Source organism: Corvus cornix, chromosome 3, assembly GCF_000738735.6.
Source record: "Corvus cornix cornix isolate S_Up_H32 chromosome 3, ASM73873v5, whole genome shotgun sequence".
NCBI lineage: Eukaryota > Metazoa > Chordata > Aves > Passeriformes > Corvidae > Corvus > Corvus cornix.
Window position 1 is genome coordinate 99,615,973 of NC_047056.1, and position 26,606 is coordinate 99,642,578.

General features: G+C 40.2%; 1 protein-coding gene across 5 annotated transcripts in view; it reads left to right on the forward strand.

Moving 5' to 3' along the window:
- The first annotated feature begins 10,106 nt into the window (after positions 1–10,106).
- ASAP2 (ArfGAP with SH3 domain, ankyrin repeat and PH domain 2) overlaps positions 10,107–26,606 on the forward strand; it is a 90,984-nt gene continuing 74,484 nt past the window's right edge. For 2 of the 5 annotated variants that reach the window (XM_039568420.1, XM_039568422.1), the window contains exon 1: positions 10,198–10,415. In XM_039568420.1, coding sequence (XP_039424354.1) covers positions 10,290–10,415 — 126 coding nt within the window. In that variant the 5' untranslated portion in view covers positions 10,198–10,289. Of the gene's footprint in view, positions 10,416–26,606 lie in introns of all 5 variants that reach the window. The other 3 variants (XM_039568421.1, XM_039568423.1, XM_039568424.1) reach the window with 2 other exon arrangements.

Here is a 26,606-nt window from a genome sequence, read left to right on the forward strand (position 1 = left end):
CTCCTACAGGACAAAATTAGATTGTAAAACCATAAATATCAAATTAGGTTGCTTGCAGTTTACACCAGAGTAGCCTCATTTCAGAGGCGTTCAGAAACCACAGGAGGCAGTGGATTGCATCAGCTCTCAACCCTGTGAAGACACTTTCCATAACTCGCCTTTCATGCACACAGCAATTGTGAAGCAAATCCTCATCTCAGTTTACTTTGACCCACATGGACAGTCTGGTTCTGTGGAGCCAGATTTCCTTCATGAACTGCTAATTGGGATGCTAATACAGAGGAATTAAGGGGCTGCCTGAAGGCTCCTTACATGCATCACAGTAAGGAACTGCGCTGCATCCAAGCACTACTGCATTTGAATTCTTACTGGCAAGTCAGTTATTGGTGTTTATTTTTTTATTTCCTTCATACAATATTGTAAATGCTTATGTTAGCATAAATGAAGGATTTTTAAAATTATTTTTAATCATCTACTACACACCAAGCAACACACTGGCATGTGATTTGTTTCACTTCATTGATAATATACTCAGACCCTTTTGTGCTGAGGCATGAAAAGTTAATTACTTGCAGCATGGGGTATTTATTATATCTCCTTGGGTTCTAAATGCTAGTATTTTCTGGATGGACTATTTAAACCAATTTTTGAGGTAGTAATATTTTTTTGTTGTTGTTATTTTAATGGACAGCATGATTATGTACATTGTTCATCGTATCTGTACTTTAGCAATGGATTGTTTTCTCTTTTTCCTTTGGGTACTGATGACACATGCTTTTAGCCACTGAGAATTGTGTACTCATTACTACTTCTCATTATCTTTTAGATGTTAGATAGTGACACCAAAAGAAAGACTGCCAGATACCTACAAGAAAGAGTGTAACTCAGTTCAAACACAAATAAAGCTGATGTAAAAGGACTGAGCTTTGTGGCATCCACAAGTCTGTACATTTCAACTGAAATTCGTCACTGTCTGCCACTAATCCTACAAAGCTCAGTAGGGATCAGCTGCTGATAACACCAGTGAAAGGGGGTCTTTGTTACAACACTCTGGGTTTTTGTACATATTGAAGACCTTGTGAGCCTCATTCAGATTGTCTATTACTTAGCAAACATTAACGGTGTGTATAATGCAGTGCTTCAGACAAATCTGTATTTTCTCAGGGTTTTTTACGTTATTTCCACTTATCACAAATGTTTTATATATAATTCATGCTTATGACTTAATTCTCTATCCACAATAAATGCCTCATAAATAAACGTTTTCTTTTTTTGGTCTTCTCTTTAGTGGCAAAATAATGATTGCCCTGATAAAGCTCAAAGCTAGAATGTTTTGCCTGTGGTGAAGTTATTATTACCATTATAAATGTCTTCAAAGAGTTAAAGTTGGTTAGTTAGTTATCCCAATTATCCCTGTTTAATGAAATTATTTTGTTTCCTTAAACTGTGTTTAATAAGTAATAAGATAGACTGGAAAATTAATACACATCTTGCTGTATTGATTTAGGTTTAGTTAATTCTGTTTTCTCTCTGAAGTCTACAAACCTTCAGGTGCTAGCTAATCTATTCATTTCTGACATGCACATCTTTCCAGTGCCTAAGCACCAGTGCTGTTCTCGAAACAGCCTCAGAGATTATTTAAATCCACATGCTTTGCTTTTTCACCTGTTCACCATTTCCCACATACTTTTATTATGTAGTTCAAAACATTGTAATTATACTCCAAGAAACTCCACTGTCATATTAGGTCTAACTTAACACTGGACCACATTATCTAAGGATAGTCCCTACATCCATTGTCCTGCAACTGCAGGAACACTGCTAGACCTCCCCTTGGATTCTGAAAGTGCCTGGCAGCAATTCCAACTCAGGACTGCATTTTAAAATGGATAGCACCAGTGTTGGAGGGTAATGACTCAGTAACAGGTTGTGCATATACAGGTAAGATGCAAGCAAAGTTAAGACTGTGGTGCTATGATAAATGCAATGAGAGCAGACTGCACAGTTATTTTTAGATTATGGTGAAAGAAATAAAATTATGGGCTTAAAACCCACAAAATGCTAAATTCAAACCTATGAAGTGCAGGGTCACTGTGACTGAAGCAGCCATAATTAGCAAAGTGAGGCACCAAGGCTGGTGAAAACGCTGGAAGGCATGTCCTGCACAGAGTGGCTGAGGACACTGGCTTTGTCTAGTTTGGAACAAAGGCAGCTGAGGGGTGAATCTATTGCTCTTTAAAGCTTCCTGAGGAGGGAACATGGAGAGAGAGAGGGAGGTGATGAGCTCTTCTCCCTGGGATCCAGTGACAGGACACATAGGAATGGTTCAAAGCTGCACCAGGGGAAGTTCAGACAAGACACTATGAAGCATTTCTTCACTGTGAGGGTGGTCAAACACTGGAACAGGCTTCCTTGAGAGACAGTCAATGGCCAGAGCCTGTCAGTGTTTGAGAGGCATTTGGACACCACCCTTAACGACGTGTAACTGGCAGTCAGGCAGTTGGAGCAATGGTCACCGTGGGTCCCTTCCAGCTGAAACACTCTATTCCAGTCTATTCATATAGTCACAGTGCCATGCAATACAAACTACATCTCCTCAGTATAACTTCTCCACTGGATCCTTCTGCCTCAGCCTCCTTAGGCAGGGGTTGGCCCAAGCTGTACAGACTCTGTAGGGTCTTTCCCTACCACTCAGAGCAGCTATAAGCAGTTCCCCCAGGAGGACGCAGGCCTTTTGTAGGCCTGAAATGCCAAATAGCTAAGTACAAATGTCAGTAGCTAAGAACACTTCTGGACTATGATCTTGTTCAGGCAAAATTCAAGAGCAGAACCACCACTCTGAAGAGAGTTTCTCTCTGTATTGCCTAGAACCTGCCATGTCCCCTACCACCACGAAGCTGTCCCACCAAGTAAGCTGATTTCCTACCTACCATTTTGCATGGATTCCAGATCACCAGGTGCAGGCAAGCAAAAAATGTAGCAAAAGATAGCCCCTGAAAGGCATCCAAGGCAGCTAGTTCATATAATTATAGAATATAGTTTGGGCTGGAAAAGACCTTAAAGATCATCCAGTTCCAATGTCCCTGACAAGGGCAGGGACACCTTCCACTAGAGCAGGTTGCTTAAAGTTCATCACTGCCAGATATTCCCATTCAAGGCAGGTGATCTTGCATATGTTTGAATAAGTGAGGACTTTACCATACAAGCATAGAAGACGCCAGGCTAGCAGACTTATTTTTGTTTCTAAATGTATTCTCCACTTTAAAGGTCATCATATTTTATTTAGCAGACATTAATGAAGTGCTTGATCTCATATGCTACACTCTTGATTGCAAGCCTGAATATGGGAAACAAAGTAGAGTTATGCCTTTTGTTTAAATTCTATTTTGTTTTGAGCCATGCCTCATTACAATGGGAAAGCCAGGTGAACTTCAGTCTTAGTTCTCTTTTTTAGAAGGTCTTTGTCTACTGCATTTAATTTCTTAGGGTTTATAATATTCTAAGTAGTTTTTTGAAGACAGACCAATTTCAAGTTTCTAAATTCCAGTGGGGCAATGGAGCACTGCTGTCTTCTGAACTGAGTTCAAGGAGTCTGTCCTTGACAGCAAATTTGTGAGAGGAATAAAAGTGCTTTGTGTTTGACAACAATACAGGCTTTTTTTTCTTTCTAAAAATTCTTGAATCTGAGAACATTCCTTTTTTCTTTTCATTTTGTGCCCATGGGAGCTAATGTCTCTTCATTCCTAAACACCATCCAGTTGTCTTCCATGTAAGTGCTGTCACCTGTAACTTTGCTGATTCTGGGACTGAATTTTAACTCTTTAATTTCTCAGAAAATAAATCACCTTAACTCAAGTAATACATCAGGGATCTGACACAACAGAGCAGTATATTGAATATGGTCTGGTGAGTGCGAAAGCGGCCCACAGACTGCTGACCTTGCCTATTTTTCATTGGTGATCTGGAGTGGTAGGATCACAATAAGATCAAAAAGCCACGTCTATGCAAGTGCAGTCTACCTCCATTGTGTAGTCTTCAGACACAGCTGAGCTGCTGACAGGAAGGAGGCTTGAGAAGTGACCCTTCAGGATGTGTTTGTTCTTGTGAACATTGCAACTGCAGGGGTATTTACTGCCTGGGTACTAGAAAGATTGAGTTTCCCTCTGCTGATGTCACTCTCCTCCCCTTGTGTCAGCAGGCTGGTTTGTGGTCCACTGCAGAGACTGAATGGTTGTGGTGGTTAGGGATGGTGACACAGGGTGAGGGCGCAGCCCAGCCAAGGGAAACACAACCTCCACAGATGAATGTTAGAAGAATCTTTCTGGGACTGTAGCAAGGTAACTTCAGCAGTCGGTATCCCTGAGGGCTTCCCATCTGATGTGTGTTTCTGAAATGGCCCAGGGCCTGTGCCTTGGTCTGCACAACACAATCCAGCCCGAGGCTCCGGGAGAGGGGCAGCGCTTGAGGGCATCCTGGAAGAGCAGTGCAGACACATCCAGCCTGATCCACTGAAGTGAACCTGGATTCTGAAATCCTGAAACATTCTTGTATAACACACAGCAGTACACACATTCATCCAGGGCATACCTTACAAATACTGTGACCCTAAGATATTAACACTGAATTTAAATTAAAACATAAGGTGCAGCTCTGCCAAATCTCAGCAAGCAAAATTCTGATTACACTGAAAGATGTTCCAGACTCAGTCCTGTCCAATTCACCCTTTAAGTAGCATGCTCCCCCACTGCTGGTTTAAATAATATCTTTTGGGAGTTTTGAGGGAAAGAGAAAAAATGCCAACACTCTTCTCCATGTTTTCCTTCTTGCTTTTGTCTACACACTACTATTTCAGTTACAGGTGATGTTGTTACTATTAATGCTAGGCAAAATAAATCTTTTAAAATTCCACACAGAAGTCTGAGAGCAATGCAAAGGTACATGATAACATAGTAAGAGTGGGAAAAGCATACAATCAGATGGGCTTGAAACAGAGATTTTTAAGTAGGCACTTCCAAATGCAAAAGGACCTGAAAAAATATACTTTTCTGAACTACCTTTTTTAATTTGCAGATTTTGCTTTTATTTGTAGAAATAAATCTCTGTAAATAGACCTATGAGACCAAATATATTTTCAAATAGGAATTATTTTCAAGTTATTTCTAAAACAGCAGACACACTTGCTATTCTAAAGCTGCTACATGTGTAATTGGTATAATTAAACATGCGTTAAAACTCCAAAACCATAGCAGAGACCTAAAACTAACCAGATAGCTGCTGTTTGGGAGATTAATACATTTAGAAATCATGAGAAGCCTTTCTCCAAAACTGTGGTAACAAATTTTCAAAAGTGGAAGCTGTTTTGGAAGTGTTTCTCTGAACAATCAACACCAGGGATTGATACTTCATGAAAAAAAGAATGGAAAAATTGGGACAAAACGACAGAATCCACTAATAAGGCTCACCACAAGTGTTTCACTGATCTGCTATGAAATTATATGTACTACAGAAATTTCCTGAGTTTAACATCTACCTGCCTGAAAATTGTCGCCCAGTAATTAGCAGCTGGAGACTTCATTTATTTGCATGCTTATTTTTAAAGTTCAAAGATAAGTGATGATGCTAATGAGATTCTCTATGAACCATCTTCTTCTTGTGCTCCCTCAAAACACCCTTAATAGAATTAACAAATACACCTCAGAATCCTTGTAAGTACTGAGTACACACAAAGAAGGCCAAGAAAAAAATATTTCCTCAAACTATCTCAAGCTATCAAAGAAAGCAATTCTGTGAAAGCCCATTGATATCAAATAAAGATAAAGCAAATAGAAACAATCTGTCATGGAGCTGGTCAGTGGAGGGCAATAATGACATGACTGCTGAGGGTTAAAAAAAACCAACCTCACGTTTTGAGTCCTATCCCAGGCAGCTGCTTGAGGGATCACCATATTCTAACCAGATCATCATGTTCTTTCCCAGCTATTCTCACAAGTCCTTCAGCATGTCCTCTCATTAAACAGACATTAATTTTGCCTCTGATCCATGACATTTACCTCCAACTCTGATGTGTTAAAACTCAAGGACACAAAGTCTTTTGCACTTTCTCTCATGCTCACCCTTATTCTTGCAACAATTCCTCCTTAAACACACCAATTGATCTCATAATCCTTCTTGGAAACCCTACTGAAAATGTCTGAAGAAACATTTGGGCAGCAGTGTGTGAAGATCATGGACTTTAATACAGATCAATAATGGTCCAGTATTTCCTTATATTCACTCACTTGCCTTACATTAGCTAATTCTAGACACCAAGATCTCCAGAGGCTGCCTTATTGTTCCGTGTTTCTATAGCACCTGGTCCTCGGTTTGAGTTCTTACTTACTAGCAGTAATGCAAATAAAGATTTTGACATACAGGTAAGATTTCTAAAGGCTCAAAACCAACCAAACAAAAAGATAAGAAAATCAGTTATTTTTAAATCTATCTTACTGTTTTGAAGATCTGACATGTTTTTAACAACACTGACTGATGTAACCATTAATGCTGATTTGAAGTCAGTGTTGGAAGAAATGTTTGTACAAATCAAGTATTCTGATTCATGGAGCTGTAGTCTGTGCATATCCAGATTAGAAGCTTTTCAGCAAAGTGCAGAGCTTGAACCTTTGGAAAATATTTTTGTTATTTATTTCTTTTTAGTAGAAGAGCTCTAACTGAGTGACTGGGTCAAAGAAGGCAGTGGGGAAGGCAGTAAGGAAGGCAGGAAGGCAGGAAGGAAGGAAGGATCCAAAGCAGAACAGGAGGAGCCATGGTGAGGAAGCAAGAAGGAAAAAATCTAGAGACAAAACAGTAGAACCACATTCTGTACAAGCAAGCTTTGCTCACAGCTGTCTCATTATCAAGCCATTCCACTTCAGTACTTATTCACACGTTCAAAGAATGGGGTGTTGAAATTAAGTATTGCTCATAAATACCTAAAGGCCAGAGTGTACAGGTAGATGAGCCTGATACTGGGACCAGAAAGTCTAATAATACTCTTGAATATAACAATGAAGGAGTAGAGAACCAGGAGAATAATTTATTGAGGTGTTAGAACTATAAAAATGATGGAAGGGCTGAGAAAACAGCTTTTCAGTGAGAGACACAGGACTCGCACACACTAACAAAAGTGTTACTGCAGAGTAATGAGGTGCCATGTGTCAGCTGACTCACAGTCACCACCTGGATACTCAGTCTTGGTTTGTGGCCAATGCAAAGCAGTTCAAATTAACTCTGCCCTCTTTAGAAGAGGGGAGTTGTTCAATTTGGTTTATCAAAAAATAAAGCTGGGAAATTATTTCATTCCTGTGTACAAGAATGCTTATGAGAAGAAAAGTACCAAATAGTTCCTTAACTACTGAAAAATTGTAATAATCATAGCTGTAGCTGCAATTAGCTGATGTCCCAAAACACAATAGAAGAAGGGCATTCTCCAAAGTGTTGAGTCTTGATATCAAGTCTAGATAACTTCTTGAAAGTTCACCCAAGCACAGTTCTTTGGCTTCATAAAAAGAAAAGCTGAGGCAAATGCACAATCTGTCAAGTAAAAAGGCCTTGCAGTTTCATTGGGATGGCAAATTTTTGGAGCTATTTAAGTTAAAGATAGAAGATCAGATACCACTGCAATCATCTAACCTAACCTGCTGTACAAAATAGAATCTGCAGAATTCAAAGACTCATTGCATGATGGTACTGTCTGTCCTGTTTTCAGATGAGACAGTTAATTTCGTTCTTCACAGCTGGCACAGCTCTGTGTTTGGAATTTAGTAGGAGAATAATGTTGATACCACACCAATCTAATTATTGCTAAGTAGTGCTTACTTTAAATCAAGGACTTTCCGTTTTCCCATGCTGTGCCTGCAAGCTGGTGCACAAGGAGCCAGGAGGGTGCATAACCAGGACAGCTGATCTGACCAGGCCAAAGGGATATTCTGAACCGCTGAACGTTATGTCCAGCATATAAACTGGGGTTGGCTGGGGGAATCAACCACTGGTCAGCAGTGGGACAGGTATCGGTCAGCAGCTGGTGAGCACTGTTCTGCGTATTACTTGCTTATCTTCAGTTTCAGTCCTTTCTCTCTCTCTCTTTCTCAATAAAATTACTATTATAATCATTAATATAATAATAATGATTTATTTGATTCCATTATTAAACTGTTCTTAACTCAAGCCACAAGTTTTTTCTTTGTTATTCTCCTCCCCACTGGGCAGAGCAGCAGTGATGAGTGTCTGTGTGGTACTCTGTTGCTTTGTACTGGGCTGGAGTTAAACCATGACACCATCTCATATATGTATATACTCCAATACCAAACTGAGGATGCAACCACTAGAGGCTGCACTATTATGTTGCAGATTTGGACTATAGCTGATAGAAGAGCTGCTGCAGAAAGTTAAAATCTAGTAGCATTTGCCTTTCAGACCCCAAGTTTTTCGTACCCTTCAAAATATCAAAATAAATATGCCACACTGGAAGGTATAGTAGGCAGTTTAAGAATGCTAGTGTTTACTAAGTTTGTGTAATAGTGTGAAAAGTGTTGTTTTAAAGGTAGCACCATCAGCAGATGCAAAAATGAAGATGTAAGATCACACATTTTTAGCAAGAATGAATATTTATACTCAACTATACTTACTTATTATGTGACATACAAATACAGACAAGAAGTTTAATGCATTAGCAGCAGAACAATGTAGATCTTTACATGCCATACTAACTGATAGTGCACAAGTATTAACAAGGAGAGTAGCAAAGAAGTTAAAAGCAAAACAACAGTGGTGACTTTCATTGGAGAAAATAAGGAGTGATTAGGACGGAAAAACTATTAAGCGTTAGAAAAACGAAAGAACATGCAGATAGTCCCTGTTCATTCACCTGATTTACTGCAACCAGTAAAATAAATATGGTTGACAAGTTTTATTATTTATGCTAAAGGATCTAGCAAGGATCGCAAAGGGCAGTAACTGGGCAGGTCTGCAGTTATTTATTTGGACGTTTTACAAATGGCAGCAAAAGAGTACCTGCTTACTCATCCGAATTCCCTGAAGAGTTTTAAAACAGGGTAATGAAGAATCACTTACAGAAAGCTAATAACTGTATCACCAGAGGGGAGTGAAAGAGCCACAGGAGAGTTTCGGGGCCAAAATACAGATTTCTGAAGCTTTCTGCAGGAACCAGCTAGGAGTCCTAAGGGCTTTGAGGCCAAAGAAACCACTGCCATGGATCACATCCCCATATTCCCAACACAAGCAGCACCATGCTCATTCAATGGCACCATGCCAATGTCCCTTCTGCTGCATCAGTCACAAATGCCACAACTTGGGCTGAGTTTCACCCTTTTTGCCTCGAGTAATCTTTGTGGCTTTATGTTGAAGAACAAAGCACCTCCTCTGATAGCTCTTCCTCCTCGAGTACAGAAAAAGCTTTCTAAGAATTAAGATTTAAACGTTACTTAGCCTAAAAGTATTTTTGCACGGACCTTTGGGGAACGGCATTTCTCTTCAGCGTCCTCGAAAACTAGACAACGAACTCGTAAAACAGATTAAGCTGTTGAAACATAAATTATGAGCTGTGAGGGGAGAGACTGTCCCTGCACCTGCGGGCAGTCCCGGAGGGGACAGTGCGGAGACCTGTCCTGTGGGCTTCAACCGGCTCCCCCTCGCACCAGGCAGGCACCGCGCCTCACCTTCCCCTGCCCTTGGGTTTTTGTTGTTCAACACTATCCAAACCACACGTCTGGATTTGTCCTGCCTGTCGCTGGGATTACCCAGCCGGCGCCTGCCACCTCCTCTCCCCTCGGGGCTCGGGAAAGACCGACGGAGGGAGGGGGCCGCCATCTTCTCAGGGCGGGCGCCGGTGGCGAGTGCGCGGCGGCAGGTCCGCGCCGGGGGCTGCAGGGGGGTCGTGCGGCCGTGCCCTCGCCCCGCCAGTGTGTGAGGGAGCGAGGGAGGAGGAGGAAAGCGAGAGTGAGAAAGCGAACGGGAGGGTGGGGTGTGGAGGCAGCTCCCGCGGCTGGGCGTGTGCCCGGCCCCCGGTGCTGCGTGACCGCGCGGGAGGAGCAGGAGGAGGAGTGTGGGTGCGGGGAATTTCCTTGTGTGGCGGCGGAGGAACAACACCGCTCCAGACGGCGGGGCTGCGAGGAGGGCGCTGCCGCCGCCGGTTGCCGAGCGATGTGAGGGGGAGCCCCCCCTACGCCCTCCCCTCCGTGCCCCTGGAGCCGCCTGCTTTCCCCCTCCCTCCCCTCGCTCATCCCCGCCCCGCCATGCCGGACCAGATCTCCGTGTCGGAATTCGTGTCCGAGACCAATGAGGATTACAAGTCACCCACCGCCTCCAACTTCACCACCCGGATGGCCCAGTGCAGGAACACGGTGGCGGCCATCGAGGAGGTGAGCCCGGGCGGGGGGCGCGGGGCGCGCAGCCCTCTCTGGCCTGGCTGTAGAGAACAAGGCGCTACCGGCGCTGGCTCCTGCCGCTCCCTCTCCCGCCCGGCCCCGAGCAGCGCCCTCGGCTGCCGCTCGGAGGAAATGGGGCTCGCCCGAGTGGAGAGGGGAAAGAAAAGGAGCGGGGGAAGGGCCGGGGCGTCGCTCCCCTGGCCCGCGGGGTTCTCGCTCCGCCCGGCCCTCAGCGTACCGCGGGGCAGGGTCGCTCGCCGCCTTCAGCTGTAGGAGCTCGAGCCGTCGCTTTTCGCTCCTCCTGCCGCCCGAGGAACCGTGTCGGAATACGGGCGGTTCCGTCCGCTTTCCTCGTTCCTGGGGGCGGGGGGGGGAACTTGAACTCTGCAATCTCCCCCGTCAGCCCCTTCCTTCACACCGACACCTGAACCGCCTTGGCCTCGCCAGCTGCCATGTGGGGCTTCGGCTTTCCCTGTCTGACCTTTCTCCGAGTGTGTATCTGCCTGCCTCCGGGCACAGGTGGGATTTAATCTGCCTTCCAGTTCCCGCATACAGAAATTTAAACGCACTCCCCCCGGGCATACGGTTTAAGGCAGCCTTCCCTGGGGATCCGCTCCCTCAGGGCCGTGCCTGCCCTTCGGTGTGCGGGATCCCGAGCTCCCTCTTCCCTGCCTCCTCTGGGACAGCCGGGCTGCGGGTGCCTGGCGTGAGCCGCTTTTGTCTCGCCAAAAGCTGGGTGTTTCTCTGTCTTCAAAGATACTCGGAACGTGCCGTTGAACCTGATGGCGAGAGCTCACCCTCCCTCCCACGGGGGATGTCTGCCAGCAGTCGGGAGAGGGAGACTCTTTTCCCTCCTGTTTCAAATCAGAGGGAAATGTGGGACAGGTCTGAACACAGTGAGAGCACATTCCACATCCTAGTCATACACGCACAATGAAATGAGAAGCGTCTGTGTATCTTGACTCCTCTAGCAGCTTCTCTGAAGTAACTTGTAGGAGGGGGGAGTCTTACTTGTGCTGCAGATTAATTTGCTCCATCTACCTGTTACATCAGTTCTTACAGCATGCGTTTAGTTGATTTGTTTTGCAGTAAGCATGTATTTTAAAAAGAGCCTCTTCAGCAAAAAGAATCTTGTCAGTAGTTGATATCCCTTCTTACAAAAGAACTGCCACTAGCAATTGATTATTAACGTGTCTTAAGTGAACAAAACCCAGGTTAGGTGTTTAAACACCCTTTTCAGGATTTTCCTGTTTTGCCAGTTCCCAAAACCACTAAAGCAAGGAGTTGAATTCAAAATAATCTTGTTCCTGAGGTAATTTTCTGCCATGCAAGCTTGCACTTAAATGCCTGGATTTAATTATGCTTTATTAACCCGATAGTCTTAAGATCAACAATTCTGTAACAAAGACAACCTCGTCTTGAATATTTACAGTAATGAATCATTTTAATTGCAAGGTAGAACTGCTTAAAATTGATTAATATAAGATCGAAGTTGGTATAAGTGTTTAGGTCAAAAGCAGTTTTGTGAGATTTAGAGATTTTTATAACAGTTTTTTTAAAAAATTGTTTTTTCTCTAGGTGGAATTTAGTGGATCGGTGTTTGATTTTTAATGGAACTCAATCAGAACGTATCTGTATGTTTCTGGTATTAGCTGCTGTCTGCTAGCTTAGTTAAATTATCTTTAGTAATAATGATGGTAAAGAATGGGCCTAGTAAAGTTTGCAAGGCAGGAGGTGAGAGATTGCAGAAACTGGCAGTAGCTGTTAATAGTATTGATCTATCTGGCACTTCTGGCAAAATATCAGCAGTTCCTGCCTGTTTGTGCTGCTGTCTGAAAGCATGTGTGGAAATAACTACAGAATCTTTTTTTCTGTGATTTGTCAAGAACAACAAACATATTTTCATGGTTTCAAAATGGTGAATTTTTTTTTCAGACTTAGACTTCTTTGGTTTGGAAATACTCAGGTCCTTTAGCATGACGTGCCTGGTTTTTCAGGTTCTTGGATAAAAAGCTGTCTATAAATTCTGTAATAGAGAAGCCAGGGCTCAGCACCTCTTTTCTGGAAGGCTGGGCAAGAAGTAGTTCATCAACTTGTTATGAACTAAAGCTTATTAAAGAATGCATCTAAAAATGTACAGGGAATACAAAGAACCTGTGCATTTCCAGTGGCACTGGTACTGTGAAGCATTGGTTTCCAGAGCACACTGCTCTCTTGCAGCAGGCAGTGTAGTTCTGGGAGCTAGGAAGTCTGGCTGCGTATGATTGAGGGCATGTGTTACTTTAAAGCAGTTAATAGGTAAGTTGAAACTGGCTGACTGCTGACTTTGTGTATGCACAAATTTGAACAAGTGACTGTAAGAGCTAGTTTATTAACTGAAGACACATTTTTGCTTCCCCGGATATTGTATACATTTATTAAATCAACAAATTAAGTGGTTAGTACTGATAGTTAGAGGAAGTCTCTTTACTGCTATTCCTAAAAAGTCTGGTTCTGGAATGGCGGGTACAACTGCCTGCATGAAGCCAGCTCTAGCCTCCCAAGTCTGGCGCTCCCTTGGGAGCTGGGGAGGCAGTGCAGAAGCACAGGAGGGGGAGGCTACTGTGACTTGTTAGCCTGAGCTCAACTCTCCGCTAACACAGATATTTTTTCACATCCCACTGGGATGTCTTTTGCACTTAACATCACTAGCTACTAGTTTCGTAATTCTGTCTTAGTTAATTAGTAGGTATCTAATAGTGTCTTAAAAGTTTAGTTAATGAAGCTTTCCATGGTGGAGTGGAAGAGGCTTGTTAAGTGAGGAAATCAATAAGATGTTGGACAATTAGAAGTGTATAATTTATCTATATATCTTTGTGAGCTTTTAAGGTGTTGCCTTAAATCTGAACTTGGATTAACTAACCTCTGTCAGTTTCATAGTATGGTTGATTCTTAGTATCAGTGGAAAATACTTTCAGTTTTACTGTTTTACTAGTTACAGACCATGGATCATGGCTTTTGAGATCACCAGAAATGCCTGCATTGCAGTTTGGGAGCTGGTGCCTGTTCAAACACTTGCAGAAAGAGAATCTGATTCTTTGCTGAATCTGTTTCTTTGCTCTCAGTAGTGGAAAAGGGATTAGGAAAGGCATGCTTGTGGAACACAAAGTGATTTCAAAGGAAAAGGAATCATATAATTTCTGCATTGTTCTCAGATTAGGATGTTGCTTAGAAAAATGTTGGGAATCTTTAGCTTCTCCTGAAACAAAATTACTAGTGAGCCATATGTCACAGGCCCTTACAGGTTATTGTTTAATCTTTACATGTGTGATAGTGACTAAGATTAAACAAAATTTAATTGATAGAGTGCAGAGCATGGTCACATGATTGGGGGAGGAGTTGCTTGAAATCAGTAATCTGGTCTGACAACTGCAGCCTTTTTAATTGTCTGTTCCTATTAAAGGTCACACGATCTAAAAATTTGTGGTGACCATTCTTAAACTATGAATGCTTAAAAATCTGGTTTTAGTACTGCTGTTACTTAGAACACACACTTCTCTCTTTCGTATGATATAAATTAAATAAAATAGTCCCTAAATTGTAGTGAAACCTGCAAAGTGATCCTAGTAGGTGTGATAATTTTAGAGATTTTTAGAAATTAGTTTAAAGAGAAATTAATGACTAGAATCTAATTGTGCCACTTCTTTTCTGAAGCATGGGTTAAGGTTTACAATAAAGCCCATATTTCTGTTCTGACTGTTTATTGGGGTCCAATGCTGGACCAAGTAAGTAGGATAGGGAGCCATTTTGCAGGCTGATATGTAAATAGAGAGTAGCAGGCAGTCCCTGTGCAGAAGACATTTCCATCTAAGTCAGGACTTGAGGTACAAAGTTTACCCACCTACTTAAACTTCACTGTGTGCACAGATTTCCCTGTGAAGAGACGAGAATGAAAACATTGAGAGAAGTTTAATAGATTACTGGAACACCTTGACAGCATAGTGGCATTTGCCACCAGAATAAATGTGTTCTAAAAAGTAGACAGGACAAACATGTGGTGGAAATATGTAAAGTGTACAATCTAAAGAAACAGTATAGTGGTACCAAAGATGGTTTTAGTCCTCTGGACAAAAATAGATTCCAATTGTTTACAGTCTATTTAGAAACCACTCTCAAGGAATTTTTGTAAAAGCTGAGAAATTAATGTTAAAGGCATAACTTGTAATTTCAGGTGTCTACTTGCCTTTGTTTTGTAGGTCCCATTCCATGATTATTATACCTCAATAATTATGTTATTTTACACTTTAAAAGTTTTTTTTTTTTAATTACCACTCCTACAAATGCAGCATGTCCTTTCAGTATCAAATCCTTTTCTTCCTCTCTGTCATTTATAATGCAAGTATTTTGTATCAGAAATGGCAACATCTTCTTGCCACCTAAGGCAATCCATGGTTTTCAGCTGGCTTGGAGAGGTGTAAAGGATTGAGGCTTATTGAATTTGATTCCCTCTTGTATGGTACAATTCTGTAATTTTCTCTTCTGCATTTTGGTTCTGCAAAGCTAACAAGAGGGAGATGTAGTAACAGCTTGGTAGGGTGGGGGAATGTGAGTCTGGATACATGGATACACCTGGATGTTTACTTTTTGCTTGCTACATTTATAGGACTGGATTCTGTTTTCCTATAGTCTATGTTTGTGCCTTGGGTTTAAAAGTTACATGAAGAGGATATTTCTGTATAGTTTGAGAAGCAGTAGGAAATGTCATATACTGTACTGCATTTTGAGAAATCTACTACTCTTTCTTGTATATTTCTTTTTAATAAAATATATCTTTATGCCCACTATAGCATGCTTTTTTAGTAGAACATATTTGCACACTTTTCTTACCTCATTACTAAAAACACTTCCATAAATACATGTTGTTTAAAGCTTTTTTTGTGTTCCACTTCTGCTTCCTTTCTGGAATCATGATTCTCTGTCATCAGCATCCAGAGAGGTTTCTGGAAAAGTCATTATAACACAAAAGGCATGATGATTTCAAAAGGAGTGTGGGAATTGTTTTCTTTTGAGAGGAATATAGAGGATGAAATTTGCAGAAGTACATGAGCTAAACTGTCCATCTTCAGCTGGAGCTTTGTGGATATTTTCAAATAGACAGTTTAAACCTTAAAACTTTAAAGTCAATGTGCAGTCAGTTAAAACAATGTCAAACCATATAAATAAGTTTTCTGTGCACCTTACCTTGGTGCATTTGGTGATGAATCTGCTTCACATTACCAAATGCTTTCTAGGAGGATGAATGAAAAATATATATCTTTCTGAAGTATTTTACTAATTGTGGGTTTTGTATTTTGATTTTTCCATAATGTTGCTGTATTTTTCAAAACCATCTTATCTGAATCTAGTGCACTTCATGCTGATGCTAGAAGAGAGTAATGTAGAAAGGGGCTACTTTTGCTTAGTTTTAACCCACCTTCACTTCCTCGTCTTATCTTTATGTTGTTCTCTGTATTCCATAATATGCAGCAGTTGGGTAAAGGTGAAGCCTTTATTCGAAAGGCATTGCAAAGTCACAGGACAATAGCCTAATCCCTGCTCCAAAATTCTTACAGTCCACATGTCAAGTGAATATGGCTGATGAATACAGCTGGAGAAATGCAAGAAAACTTGGTGCACCTGACTAGTGTAGTGTGTTAGTAGCTGAACCACTGTGAACGGCTTTCTTTTTATTCATATGCATTGGGGTAGTGGTAATTAAACAGTTCAAACTCTTAAATCTATTATTTTTTTATATTTTCCACCTTCCATATGTGCGATTATGCATATGTATTACATACAGCTGTTTCCTGTGTAAACTCCAGCACTGCACCTTCTGAGCCTCACTCTTGACAGCCCACACGGTCCGTCTGCCCCAGTTTCCCAGAATCAATCCTTCCACTTAAAGGAAAGGTTGTTCACTCTTTCATCACCTGACAAAACTCAGGTCTAGCCTTGTTTAGGTTAACTCTTCCCTCTCTTTTCCTGGGTATCAAACTTCTCTATCCTTTTAAATGTTTACAGTCTCCTTATCTTTCTTAATTTCTTGAAACTCCTTTGTTACAGTGATTTTTGGTGCTTTGTCCTGTCTCTGTGGAGGTCCCTGCCTTGGCCCAGCCCTGTCCAAGGTACTGGAGCAATGGCTGGAGCTCAGGTGGTCTTCATGCTAAGATGAAATGTCTCTCATGGATGGGCCAGTGGCAAGAGCCTTCACTTATTCTCAGTCCTTGCTGTCTCCAAATAAATCTTCTATTCTTCTTGAAGTTGCTAGAGAGGGAAGAAGCCATGTTACAGTCAGGCATCTGTCACGGCAAGCCAAGCTGCTGACTTTTATACAAGGAAACAGAAGCAGGAGAGGCTAATGTGAGAATCGCTGATTTAAAGGCAGGAATCAAGTGGATGTTGTGGAAACAAGCGAAGCGTTTGTTGAATAGTAGGGGCTGAATTAATTGTGTACTAAAAGCAAAACAAAGACATTAAAAGCAAAACATATACATATATACATATAGGGGAAAAGTCATTAAACTGAGAGCTGGTGAGGTTAATAGAACTGAAGAGAGTTTATGTCCTGAAGCCTGAAAAATGTTCATTAAATATCCCAGGAAAGGGCAAAATTTTTGGGAAATGTACAGACTTGAAACACCCCAGGAAGAATATCACAAATCATCTGAACCTGTCAGACATGGGAAGAAAAAGCCAGGTATTCAGAGGAAAGTTTTGTATTAAAAAATATGTGCAAGGATAAAAGACAAATTTGCAAAGGTCAAGTTTCTTTAGGAATGACAGAAGGCAATAAAGAAAACAAAAGCACTCTTAAGCACATAGAGTCGCAAGGAGGAAAAGAAGAGAAGGAAAATGCAGTTTGAATGTAGTAGTGTTAAAGATAATGTAGGTATTGCCAAATCTAAACAAGTTCTGTGCTGCAGTTTTTGAGCTCAAAGTGTGGGAGAAGGTTAGAATGGATAGCAGGAATAGAGATGCAAGTAAGCAAGGCAATAAACAAAATTGTGAGCTTAAAGCCCTCAGTTTGTTGGGGCTGGTTAACTTACTCCCAGGATTCTGAACGAGCTAAGATGGTAACTAGCAAATATTTCTGACAAATCCTCTGAAGACTAGAATGATATCTGATGTAGCACAGGGTTAAAAAGGCAGGGATGGAAAGAATAGGAGAAATATTTACATTAAAAAAAAATCAGTGCAATAATGCAGAAATGCAGACCATGACTATTAAATTGAGGAGAGGTGTTCTTACTTAAAGGTTCAAGTATTACTGGATGAGTGGCAAGCAAGTAACCAGTTCCCCTCCTGCTTCCAGAAATGCTTGAAAAACACTATAAACATGCATTTACAACAATTACCACTGCTATGCAAGATGACAGTACTTTCGCATTTGTAGCATAGTCAAATGTGCAAGAGGTTCACATTAGGAGAAATTGTGTGTCTCCTTGTTTACTCTTTCATCACGACTGGAAGTTGCTTATGGGAAAACAGAATTACTGAGAATCATACTTGTGAAGCTGTACAAGGTGGTTACACCCAGGTTTCATATAGCATTAAAATACCTCCTTTGGTCTGTTTGTAACTGAGACAGATTTTTTTTTTTTTTTTCTTTAACCCAGCTGGAAAATGCAGTTCTAGTTACAGGACAAGCAGAAGTTCGAAGTTTGTAACTATTGACTTTATTGCAAATTGATGGCAGGACTTTTTTTTGGTAGCCTTTTCCCCACACAGTCTCACGTTTGTTAGCACAAAGCTTAAGCTCTTCTGTAGGCAGAATGCTTACTGTGTGTAGCTGCTCTTGCTGGGACAGAGACATCAGCTCAAACAGTCTTGGTATTAGAGGTGAGATTTTCTGTGATTAAGGTGACCACAAACTTCCTTTGTTTGGACTAAATCTAGACTTCTTTTCTGAAGTTTACATCAATCTAGGGATTAAGTGGTCAAGTAAATTTGGCTGGAAAACAACAAAAAATGATAACAAAAGAAAAGGAAGACTCACAAAGTAAGGAGCACCTGAAATGTTTAAGAGGTAATGTGAAGATCAGTCAAATGTGAAGAACAAGAAAAGGAAATCTGAATTAAAAACAAACTGAGAGATGAGAGAGTTATCCAGAAGCAGAAGTACTGTAGTGGCATATGAGGAGTTGGAGGGTCAGGAATTGCCATTTGGGCAGAAGCATTAAGGAGGGGATAAGGAAATGCATCAAAAATCTGAGGAAGTTCAAAGGAATTGGAATTGACAGGAACTGCAGAGGAAGAGGGAGTGTGGCACTGTTCACACAGGAAGTAGGATGAAAACACAGGGCTGAGAATGTGGGGGCAGGGCTAATGTGAAAAGGATCAGTATCGCAAGGAGGAGGGCAGGAATATAGGAAAGGGGTAGTGGGGGAGGACAGGGAATAATGATCTCTTAGCTACATCCTACTGTGTAGTTTAGGAGTGGAAGAAGAGTTCTGTATGTTCCCCAGAAAATGGGAAGTAATACTAGGAGTTATGCAGGCTTTATGAGATATGATACGTATCTCAATTTTATTTGGAAAAAGAAAATAATTTACCTTATAGGGGAGAATTTATTGATGGAGAAACCAAGATACAGTATTGTAACTGAATAGGCTTTTTCTTATGAGCAATGCTGCTTTGCAGGAAATTAGCTTGGGTGGTGTGATTCAGTACTTTTCATCTCAAGTAGTAGGCTTTGTTTTCAAGTGAGTAGGTGTTGGACAGAATTTGAAAAATTTGCTTCTTTGTGTGTGTGAACTCTGCTTCACAAAAATATTTACTATGTAAGTGGCATACTGTGCAGTGAAGTGTATTTCTTTGGAGTATATTCTTTAAGAGGTGGCTGTAAAAGTTAACATGAAAGAAGATATAGTATAAATTCTAGCATCTGACTTGTTAAACCAAGAAGAAATAGAGAACTAAGAGAGAAGGCTGAAACTCTGCTCCTTATTGTCTTGGAGCAGTGTGGTGTTCAGAACCATCTGCTGTTTGTGGACCCCTCAGCTATCCCTGATTAAAGATCAGATTATCAATGTAGTTGTAGTCTGAAATCTATAATTCTGTCTAGGCATTATGCTAAGTATGCGTGTAGATACATCAAAACAGCTGAAGTGATTAGAGCTGAACAAATTACTTTCACATTCCTGAAAGCTTTGTACTACATTTAAAAAGCATATAGGAAGGGAAAATAGTAGTGGAGGGATGTAGACGTTCTTATGGATTATTTTCTCATGTTTTATGATTTCTGTTCATTGTTTGTGAAAGATTTCTTTCCTAGAATATGCAATTTCAAGGAAACTTAGGCTGTATTCTAGGGAAGTCAACTCAGAAACAAATGTATTTAGTGATCATTTTAAGCCCCTTCAGTCAAACAGGATTACTGTTTGGCTATTACAATAGAAATTTCCTTAGCACTTGCAAACACAGAACTGGTCTGTAGTCACATGCAAAACATGCACTATGGAGTCTTGCAAAGCACATGTTTCTAATAATTTGTTTATTTTCCAGCACTGTAGGTGTATGTTACACAACAATAGAAAAAATGCCAGCAGAGTCCTCCTACACTCTGAGCTCCATGTGAACTAGGTGCTAATTGGGCTGATGAGAACAGCATTGAAGAAGCAATGAAGTAGTAAATCTTTTGTAAGCTGCTTTTTGTTTGGTTTCATTCATTCTCCTGCTTAGTTCACTCTCTTCAGTTGCTTAAATGGTCTGGATGTAGATGACAAGCATCTCATGTAAGTATTTCCAGCCCAGTCTGTTCTAGGGATGGAGTGGTCATGTTTGCCACTGCCTTCCCTGTCCCGCAGGCAATGTGGATGTGGCACTAGTGCAAGGACGCATGGTGCTTGGTTACATACCAATCCAAGCATTTGTCTCTTCTGCTTCAATCAGTTGATTCAGTAGCTGTTTCCTATTTCATTTAAGAGCAACAAAAGTTCTGATAGGCCTGGACATGCTTCTGTGTTCTAAATGGCTTCAATTTTAAATGCAGAAGTTCTTTGTCTTAGGTAGTGTTTTGTCTTAGGTACCAGCTCTGTACGAATTTACCTTCCTGGTGCTTCACTGATGATACAGGGAAGTACTGTCTATTCCATTTTATAGATACCTTCCATGACATGAACTCTAATTATTTTGGCAAAGTCCACTGTGGGGATAAGGCTTTTATTTTTGTGTCAATATTATGTAAATGAGTATTATATACCTACTGTTTGGTACACTAAGAATTGCGTCACTTAAGATTCACTTACACTTTGGGGCAGCTGTCTCTAGTGACAGGAGTGTCTGCACTGTTAATTTTAGTTATACTTAAAACTGTAGAAATTCCAGTAGAATTTAAGATCATTGGTTTCAAGATTGTAGTAGTGTCCTGTGATTTCTGAGTTGGGCACCTAAAATGAATGACAACGTGACAGTTCAGATGCATTCTTTCATTTAAAAACAAATTCCCAAATGGAATTCATAGGATATTATGTTTATGCATTTGTATGACAAGATTCAAGCTGTTTACAGATAGCTACAGCATGACAAAGCATCAACAAAATGAAATACATGCAATTTCTTTTCCATTTAACAAAAAGAAGAGGAAGATACTGATGTTATCAAATATTTGACTGCCATAAGTTGCAAATCTTATACTGGCATTAGTTGCTGTTAATTATACCATTGTGCAGTTACTTTTTAATGGGGAAAAGTGTATTGATACTGAGAGACCATGCAGAGATTTTCAAAGGTATAGTGAATCACAGAGAAGTTGGAGTGAAAATCACAGGCTGAAGTTTGGAAGCCACTGTAGAACAGAAATAATTTTATGGTGTTTCAAGAGAAAATAAGTTTTATCATTTGACACTGAGTTTTATGTGTAATTAATATACCATTAGTATTATAGGTAGATGCTGTTCATAAATTTCTGCCCTAATAATAGAGAGATGATGTTTGATGTGTGCTTTACCTCTGATGAATCTTGTTTTGACAGCTGGTTCCGTGTGTCCCTAGGAATAGTTGGTTCATTTGAGGTGATTTGTCTTACGCTCCTGAAGTCCCCTCTAGGTACCTCTGCCATTGTTGTGGGAATATGGTGTCATGGGAATATGGTGTCCTAAGAGTTTCGGGTGTATCATAAACTAGATAGAGTTTGTGTGCCTTCTGTTCCCTTTCAGAATGGACACCTCGTATGTGTCTGCCAGAGATGTTTGTGGCATTGATTTATTATTTATTTCTGTTAAGAAGCTCTCAGTGGCCTGTTAAGACTGAAGTTTGATTGCGCTCTGTTGCTGTATACTCTTCTCTTTTCTAGACTAGTTTCTTGTCCCTAGAATTATTGGATACATAAGGAAGATAAAGGAGTTTTGGATGCGGAGGGATAGATCAGTTTATGGCATCCAGTTGATCTGTGTACACACTGCAAAGGTTCTCATTTTTAGCATAGAGTAAGTACATCATACATAAAGGAAAATGTAACTGTTTAGTTTTTCGTTGTTTTCTAGAGATTGTAACAGGGGTGTCTGCTGGTTCAAGTAGAGGTTTTGAAGACTACAAATAGCAAACTAGCCCATTAATATGGGAACTTTTGAGTATCTGGAAAGTGTTTTAATTTGTTAATTGCTCCCATAAATAACCAAAAATTCTCTTTTCAGAAAGCTTGTCACATGCAGAATAAAGGGGCATTATGTTCTGCAAAGATGAATTCTTGTTGCCTCTGATGATGTATACAAAGGTTTAATACTGGGGAAAAGAGTTACTGGATTGAAAAAACTGCAAAAGGAAAATCCCATCAGCCCAGCTCATCATAATGCTGTTGAATGGTAAGAGGGTGAGGATCAGCCTCTTCCAACAGCTGGACTCCGAACCATGAATGGCTTTGATGGATGCTGACAGCAGACAGAAATGCAAAAACCTGAAGCTAGGAAAAAGGTCTCTCTTGCAGTGTGAGGACCAGAGAATTTTGACACGGGTAAAGAGTTGGTAAAGTTTACTCATCCATTTAAGACAATCATCACTGGAACTTTAATCCTGTTGCCTATGTTACTTTATTTTACATTGTGATATATCTTAGGATGTTGCAGCATGTAATATTAAATAAATGGAGATGGACACAAAGAATTGGCTACTGCAACTGAAAAATAAACAACAATTAAATAAGGGAGTTTTATTTACACACCCTCTGTTTAAAAATGAGCCACTGTAAAGAGTAAATGCATCATCTGTTACATTGCTTATGAGATCTGTATTTAAAGTCCAGTCATCTTTGAAAGCAGATAGCTGCAATGTTGGAGAAGGAAAGTATATTTTTCAGTGTAAAAATTGGTTCATGCAGGAGGTGGGTATGTTCTGGAGAAATAGTTAGCATAAGCAGCTTCCATTCTTTGTTTTAAGCAAGAGATTTTATTTCACAAAAATGCTTGATGTCTGTCTCCCAGTTAAGTATTGGTTACATTTCTAACTTTTTGTAGTGAGGGAAGCCTGTGGAAATCAATTAATACACAGACACAGCACCTGTTTTGTTTAGTGTGAAACGGTCTCATTTAGTGGCTTGTATTAATGATGTAACATTTTGTAGCTCTGAACCTCTCATTTGGGATTTCTCTTCTGATAGAAGTAGTCTGTTAGAGAATTCTGGTTTTTAGGCATCCCTTTGTTTTAATGAATTCGTTGTACAAAGTCATCATGCTCAGGTCTGGTTTTATACACAACATAGAGCAGTGCCAAATTCTCCCATCCTTTACCTTTGCAGCAGAATTACTGTGCACTTCCAAGTATTAATTTCCCAAAGCAGTGGTATTACTTTTTTCCACTGTGCATATCCTTAGCTCAATAGTTTACTTCATTCTTCTGCCAAATACACCAATGCTTGTTTAAACAGGTTGCCTTGGCATTGGGCCCACAAGAACCACAAACCCAGATGCTGGAGAAATAATGCTTTTGTGGAAAGGGACCTTTCAGAGATGATTCTGCCATAAACTCTGTCCTTTTTATTGCAGGTCTGTCTCTGTACCTTCAGTCTCTTTAGCTGACAGGTCTCACACCAGAGAGCTCATTTATACAAATTAACTGTCATAGCTACTGCAGTTTTTCACATGCATACTCCAAATTGCCCCAAATTAAAGTTTTTTAAATTACCATTGTTTTAGGATACATTTAGAAGCTACAGTGCCTTGCTCCAGACTATGCCTGTGAGGGTTTTTTCCACCCTTTGTATCAGTCCCTCTGTGATCGTGCAAGGTGGTCAGTGGAAGGAAACCGGAGAGGATTTAGAAAAGAAACTAATACATTGAAGGAGGAAATGACATAACAGTAGGAGAATGGAAAGAGGATTCTGGAGGGGGATAACATAATTTAGGAAGTTTTTTTACCACCCTCTGTAGCAGAAAAGTGGATTGAAGCCAGCAGTGTTGACAGTTCATTTCTAGTAGAAAAATAACAAACTGAGACAGAATGTCTGTGGATATGTCTGATCTTTTGAGTCAGCAAGGATTAATTACAGCAAATATCAGATTGCCTGTAAAGATACACCAGAAAAGCCAAACTATTGTGCTTCCTGGATACAAGTATAAAAAACTTGCTGTTTTTAATTTTTAAACAAGACCAGTCCAGTGAGGCACAAGAGCCTTTTCTTGTTCTGCTGGCTCTACAATAACTACTTGATTGCCTCTCTTTTCCTTATCTGACCAAGTTTCTTCCTGTGCCCTTTTGTTTTTGGGAAGGATGTTCCTATATGTGTTCAGCATCTGCAGCAGCCTCTGGCATTATTACTTATTTTGAAATACTGGAGTGGATGAAGTGCAGAATTTATGGCTGTTGAGTAGCCTGATGTTTTGAAGCAAATTGCTAAAATTGAGAGTCAGATCTGATTTTGTTTTAAAGAAATAATGTTAAGATAACTGTGTATAGTGGATCAAATATCAGTGTGTTAGTATTTTTTTGTGTATTTGTCAGGTAGATGTTCAGTGTAGGAAAGAACACGTAGGTTCCTGGCTCCAGGATAATTTTTCAAATGACACAAGGATTTATTTCCCAAAATTTTGTTACTGCTTTAGCAGTACTTCCACGCATCTGTTGTTGTTCCAATGGACTCTTTATTTTACAAAATGGTAACCTTGAGACTTTCCTCAAATTCAGATCCAGTTCTGTAAATATTTTCAGTGAAACCCCATCCAAATAGCTGAAAATGTGAAATAGTTACTTTATGCTTTCCAAAAAGAAGCTGCTGTGGGTAAGAAGGAAGGAATGCTTTAAAGATTTTCAACTGTTTTAAATGCAAAATAAAGTAAAGGTGATGGCCGACTCCTTCCTCTTCTTCAGTCACTACTTCCCATGGTAGTAGTGTCAAGTTTAGTTTTTTTCTTTCCCTTGTCTGGAATTAGAAAATTTGGGCTTCTTGTTTCTCTTGAGAATAGCCTGTTGGGCTATGTAGTGTTTCTGGATGAGAGTATCTCAGTCTTTTGTTTTTAAACTCATTACTGGAAAATGGGAGATTATCCTGGGGACGGATGTGTACGTGCTTTTCTTTGCTTGCTGCCCCGAACATCTGCTGTTGGCCGCTCCTGATAGAGGATATCAGGTTAAATGGAGTGTTGATCTGATCCAGTATGGCTGTTTTTCTCTTCCTTCACAGATAATTAATTATTTTCTGGGCCACAAAGGAAAAAGACACTGGTGTGAGGACACTTGCATAAGATAAAGACCGAGACTTCTGCTGTAAGTTTGGCACAAAAGATATTTAATGAACCACTAGAGCCTGGGGACTCTCCACTTATGCTGCTACTGTCCTGGTTTTCCCCGTACCCTTTGGCTCTGTAAAAGGTGCCAAAATCATCTCTGGGATGTTCAGTTTCTGAGTTTCTGTCTTCCTGCTTTTTTTCCTCACTCAGTTAAATATGCTAATAATAGGACAGTTTGCTTCTCCTCTCTCCACTGAAAAGAGCAAATAATACATTCATCTTTTGTGCCAAACATCTCTGTTGCACAGATCTATTTAGACAATATGGATTTGGGGATTGATGCTAGTTTTTTTCTTTCCTTTTTTTTTTTTGGGAGAGAGGGAAGCAGCACAATTAAATGTTTGAAAATTTTATATCCTGGTGGGCTTAAATCTTTCTAGGCAATGTGAAACAGACTTTAACAGCTTTATTATTATTATCATTATTATTATTATTACTATTTTAAAATAGGTTGAGGAGCAGGATGTGGAATAACATTTCAGGACATTTCAGTAATCTCAGACTGATTTCTTCCTTGTAAGATGGATTTGGTTCTAGTTAGCTGACACATTTTACTGTTCAAAGTAGAAATCTTTGAAACAGAGAAAATGGAAACTGGACCTTGTTCCTACGTGTGGAAAAAAGCTTTGCTACTTATCACTGGTAGCTTGAGTCCTCTCTCTTGTGTTCCTTTGAAAATCTGCATTTTATTTTGATATGCTTGTTGCCCTCCCTAGTATACTTGTGACTAAAAAGTAATTTACCTTAAAAATGGTTTCATCAGATTGCCATCAGAAATCACATGAAAGTAAATGAACAGAAGACATAAATACTGTATTTGGAAAAAGATTGCACTGACAAGGACATGCTCAAGGAGGTCACTTTCAAGTTTCTGTTTCAGTTCATGTGCATAACACCAGTTCCACAACAATGTGACTTCTTATGTGCTGTAGAGAATTTGGTTTGGTTTTTTTCCCCTTAAGTCAAAGTTATATTTACTGGTTTTAACAACAGAGAAGTCTGAGTGCTCATCAGTAGAAACTGATGGGGCTATGAATATTATTTATATGGCCTCGTAGACTCAGTTGTGCTGAAACAGATGCTAAAATATAGTTTTTTGAGGCAAAACTAAACATTACATGGGAGGACAAAATGATTCCGCCATATGAAATGCATGATCACTTTTCTTCTTGTTCAGGAGTTTACTGGTCATTTTAAGTGAATAAAAAGAAATGCTAGAATATGCAACATCTGAAGCCATTTTAAAATTCCCTGCTTCTGACACTACTGAGAATGCACAAAGAAGTTGAATGAGGGTGCATTTTGGTGCATGTGTGTGCATTGGGATAGTGTGTGTATATTTATGAAACAAACTCAGGCTTAGAAATGTGAACTATAAAAAAGCCACAGCTGGACTTAGACTGATTTCCTAGTGCTAAGATGAGGACAAAGAAAAGGACAAGAAAATACG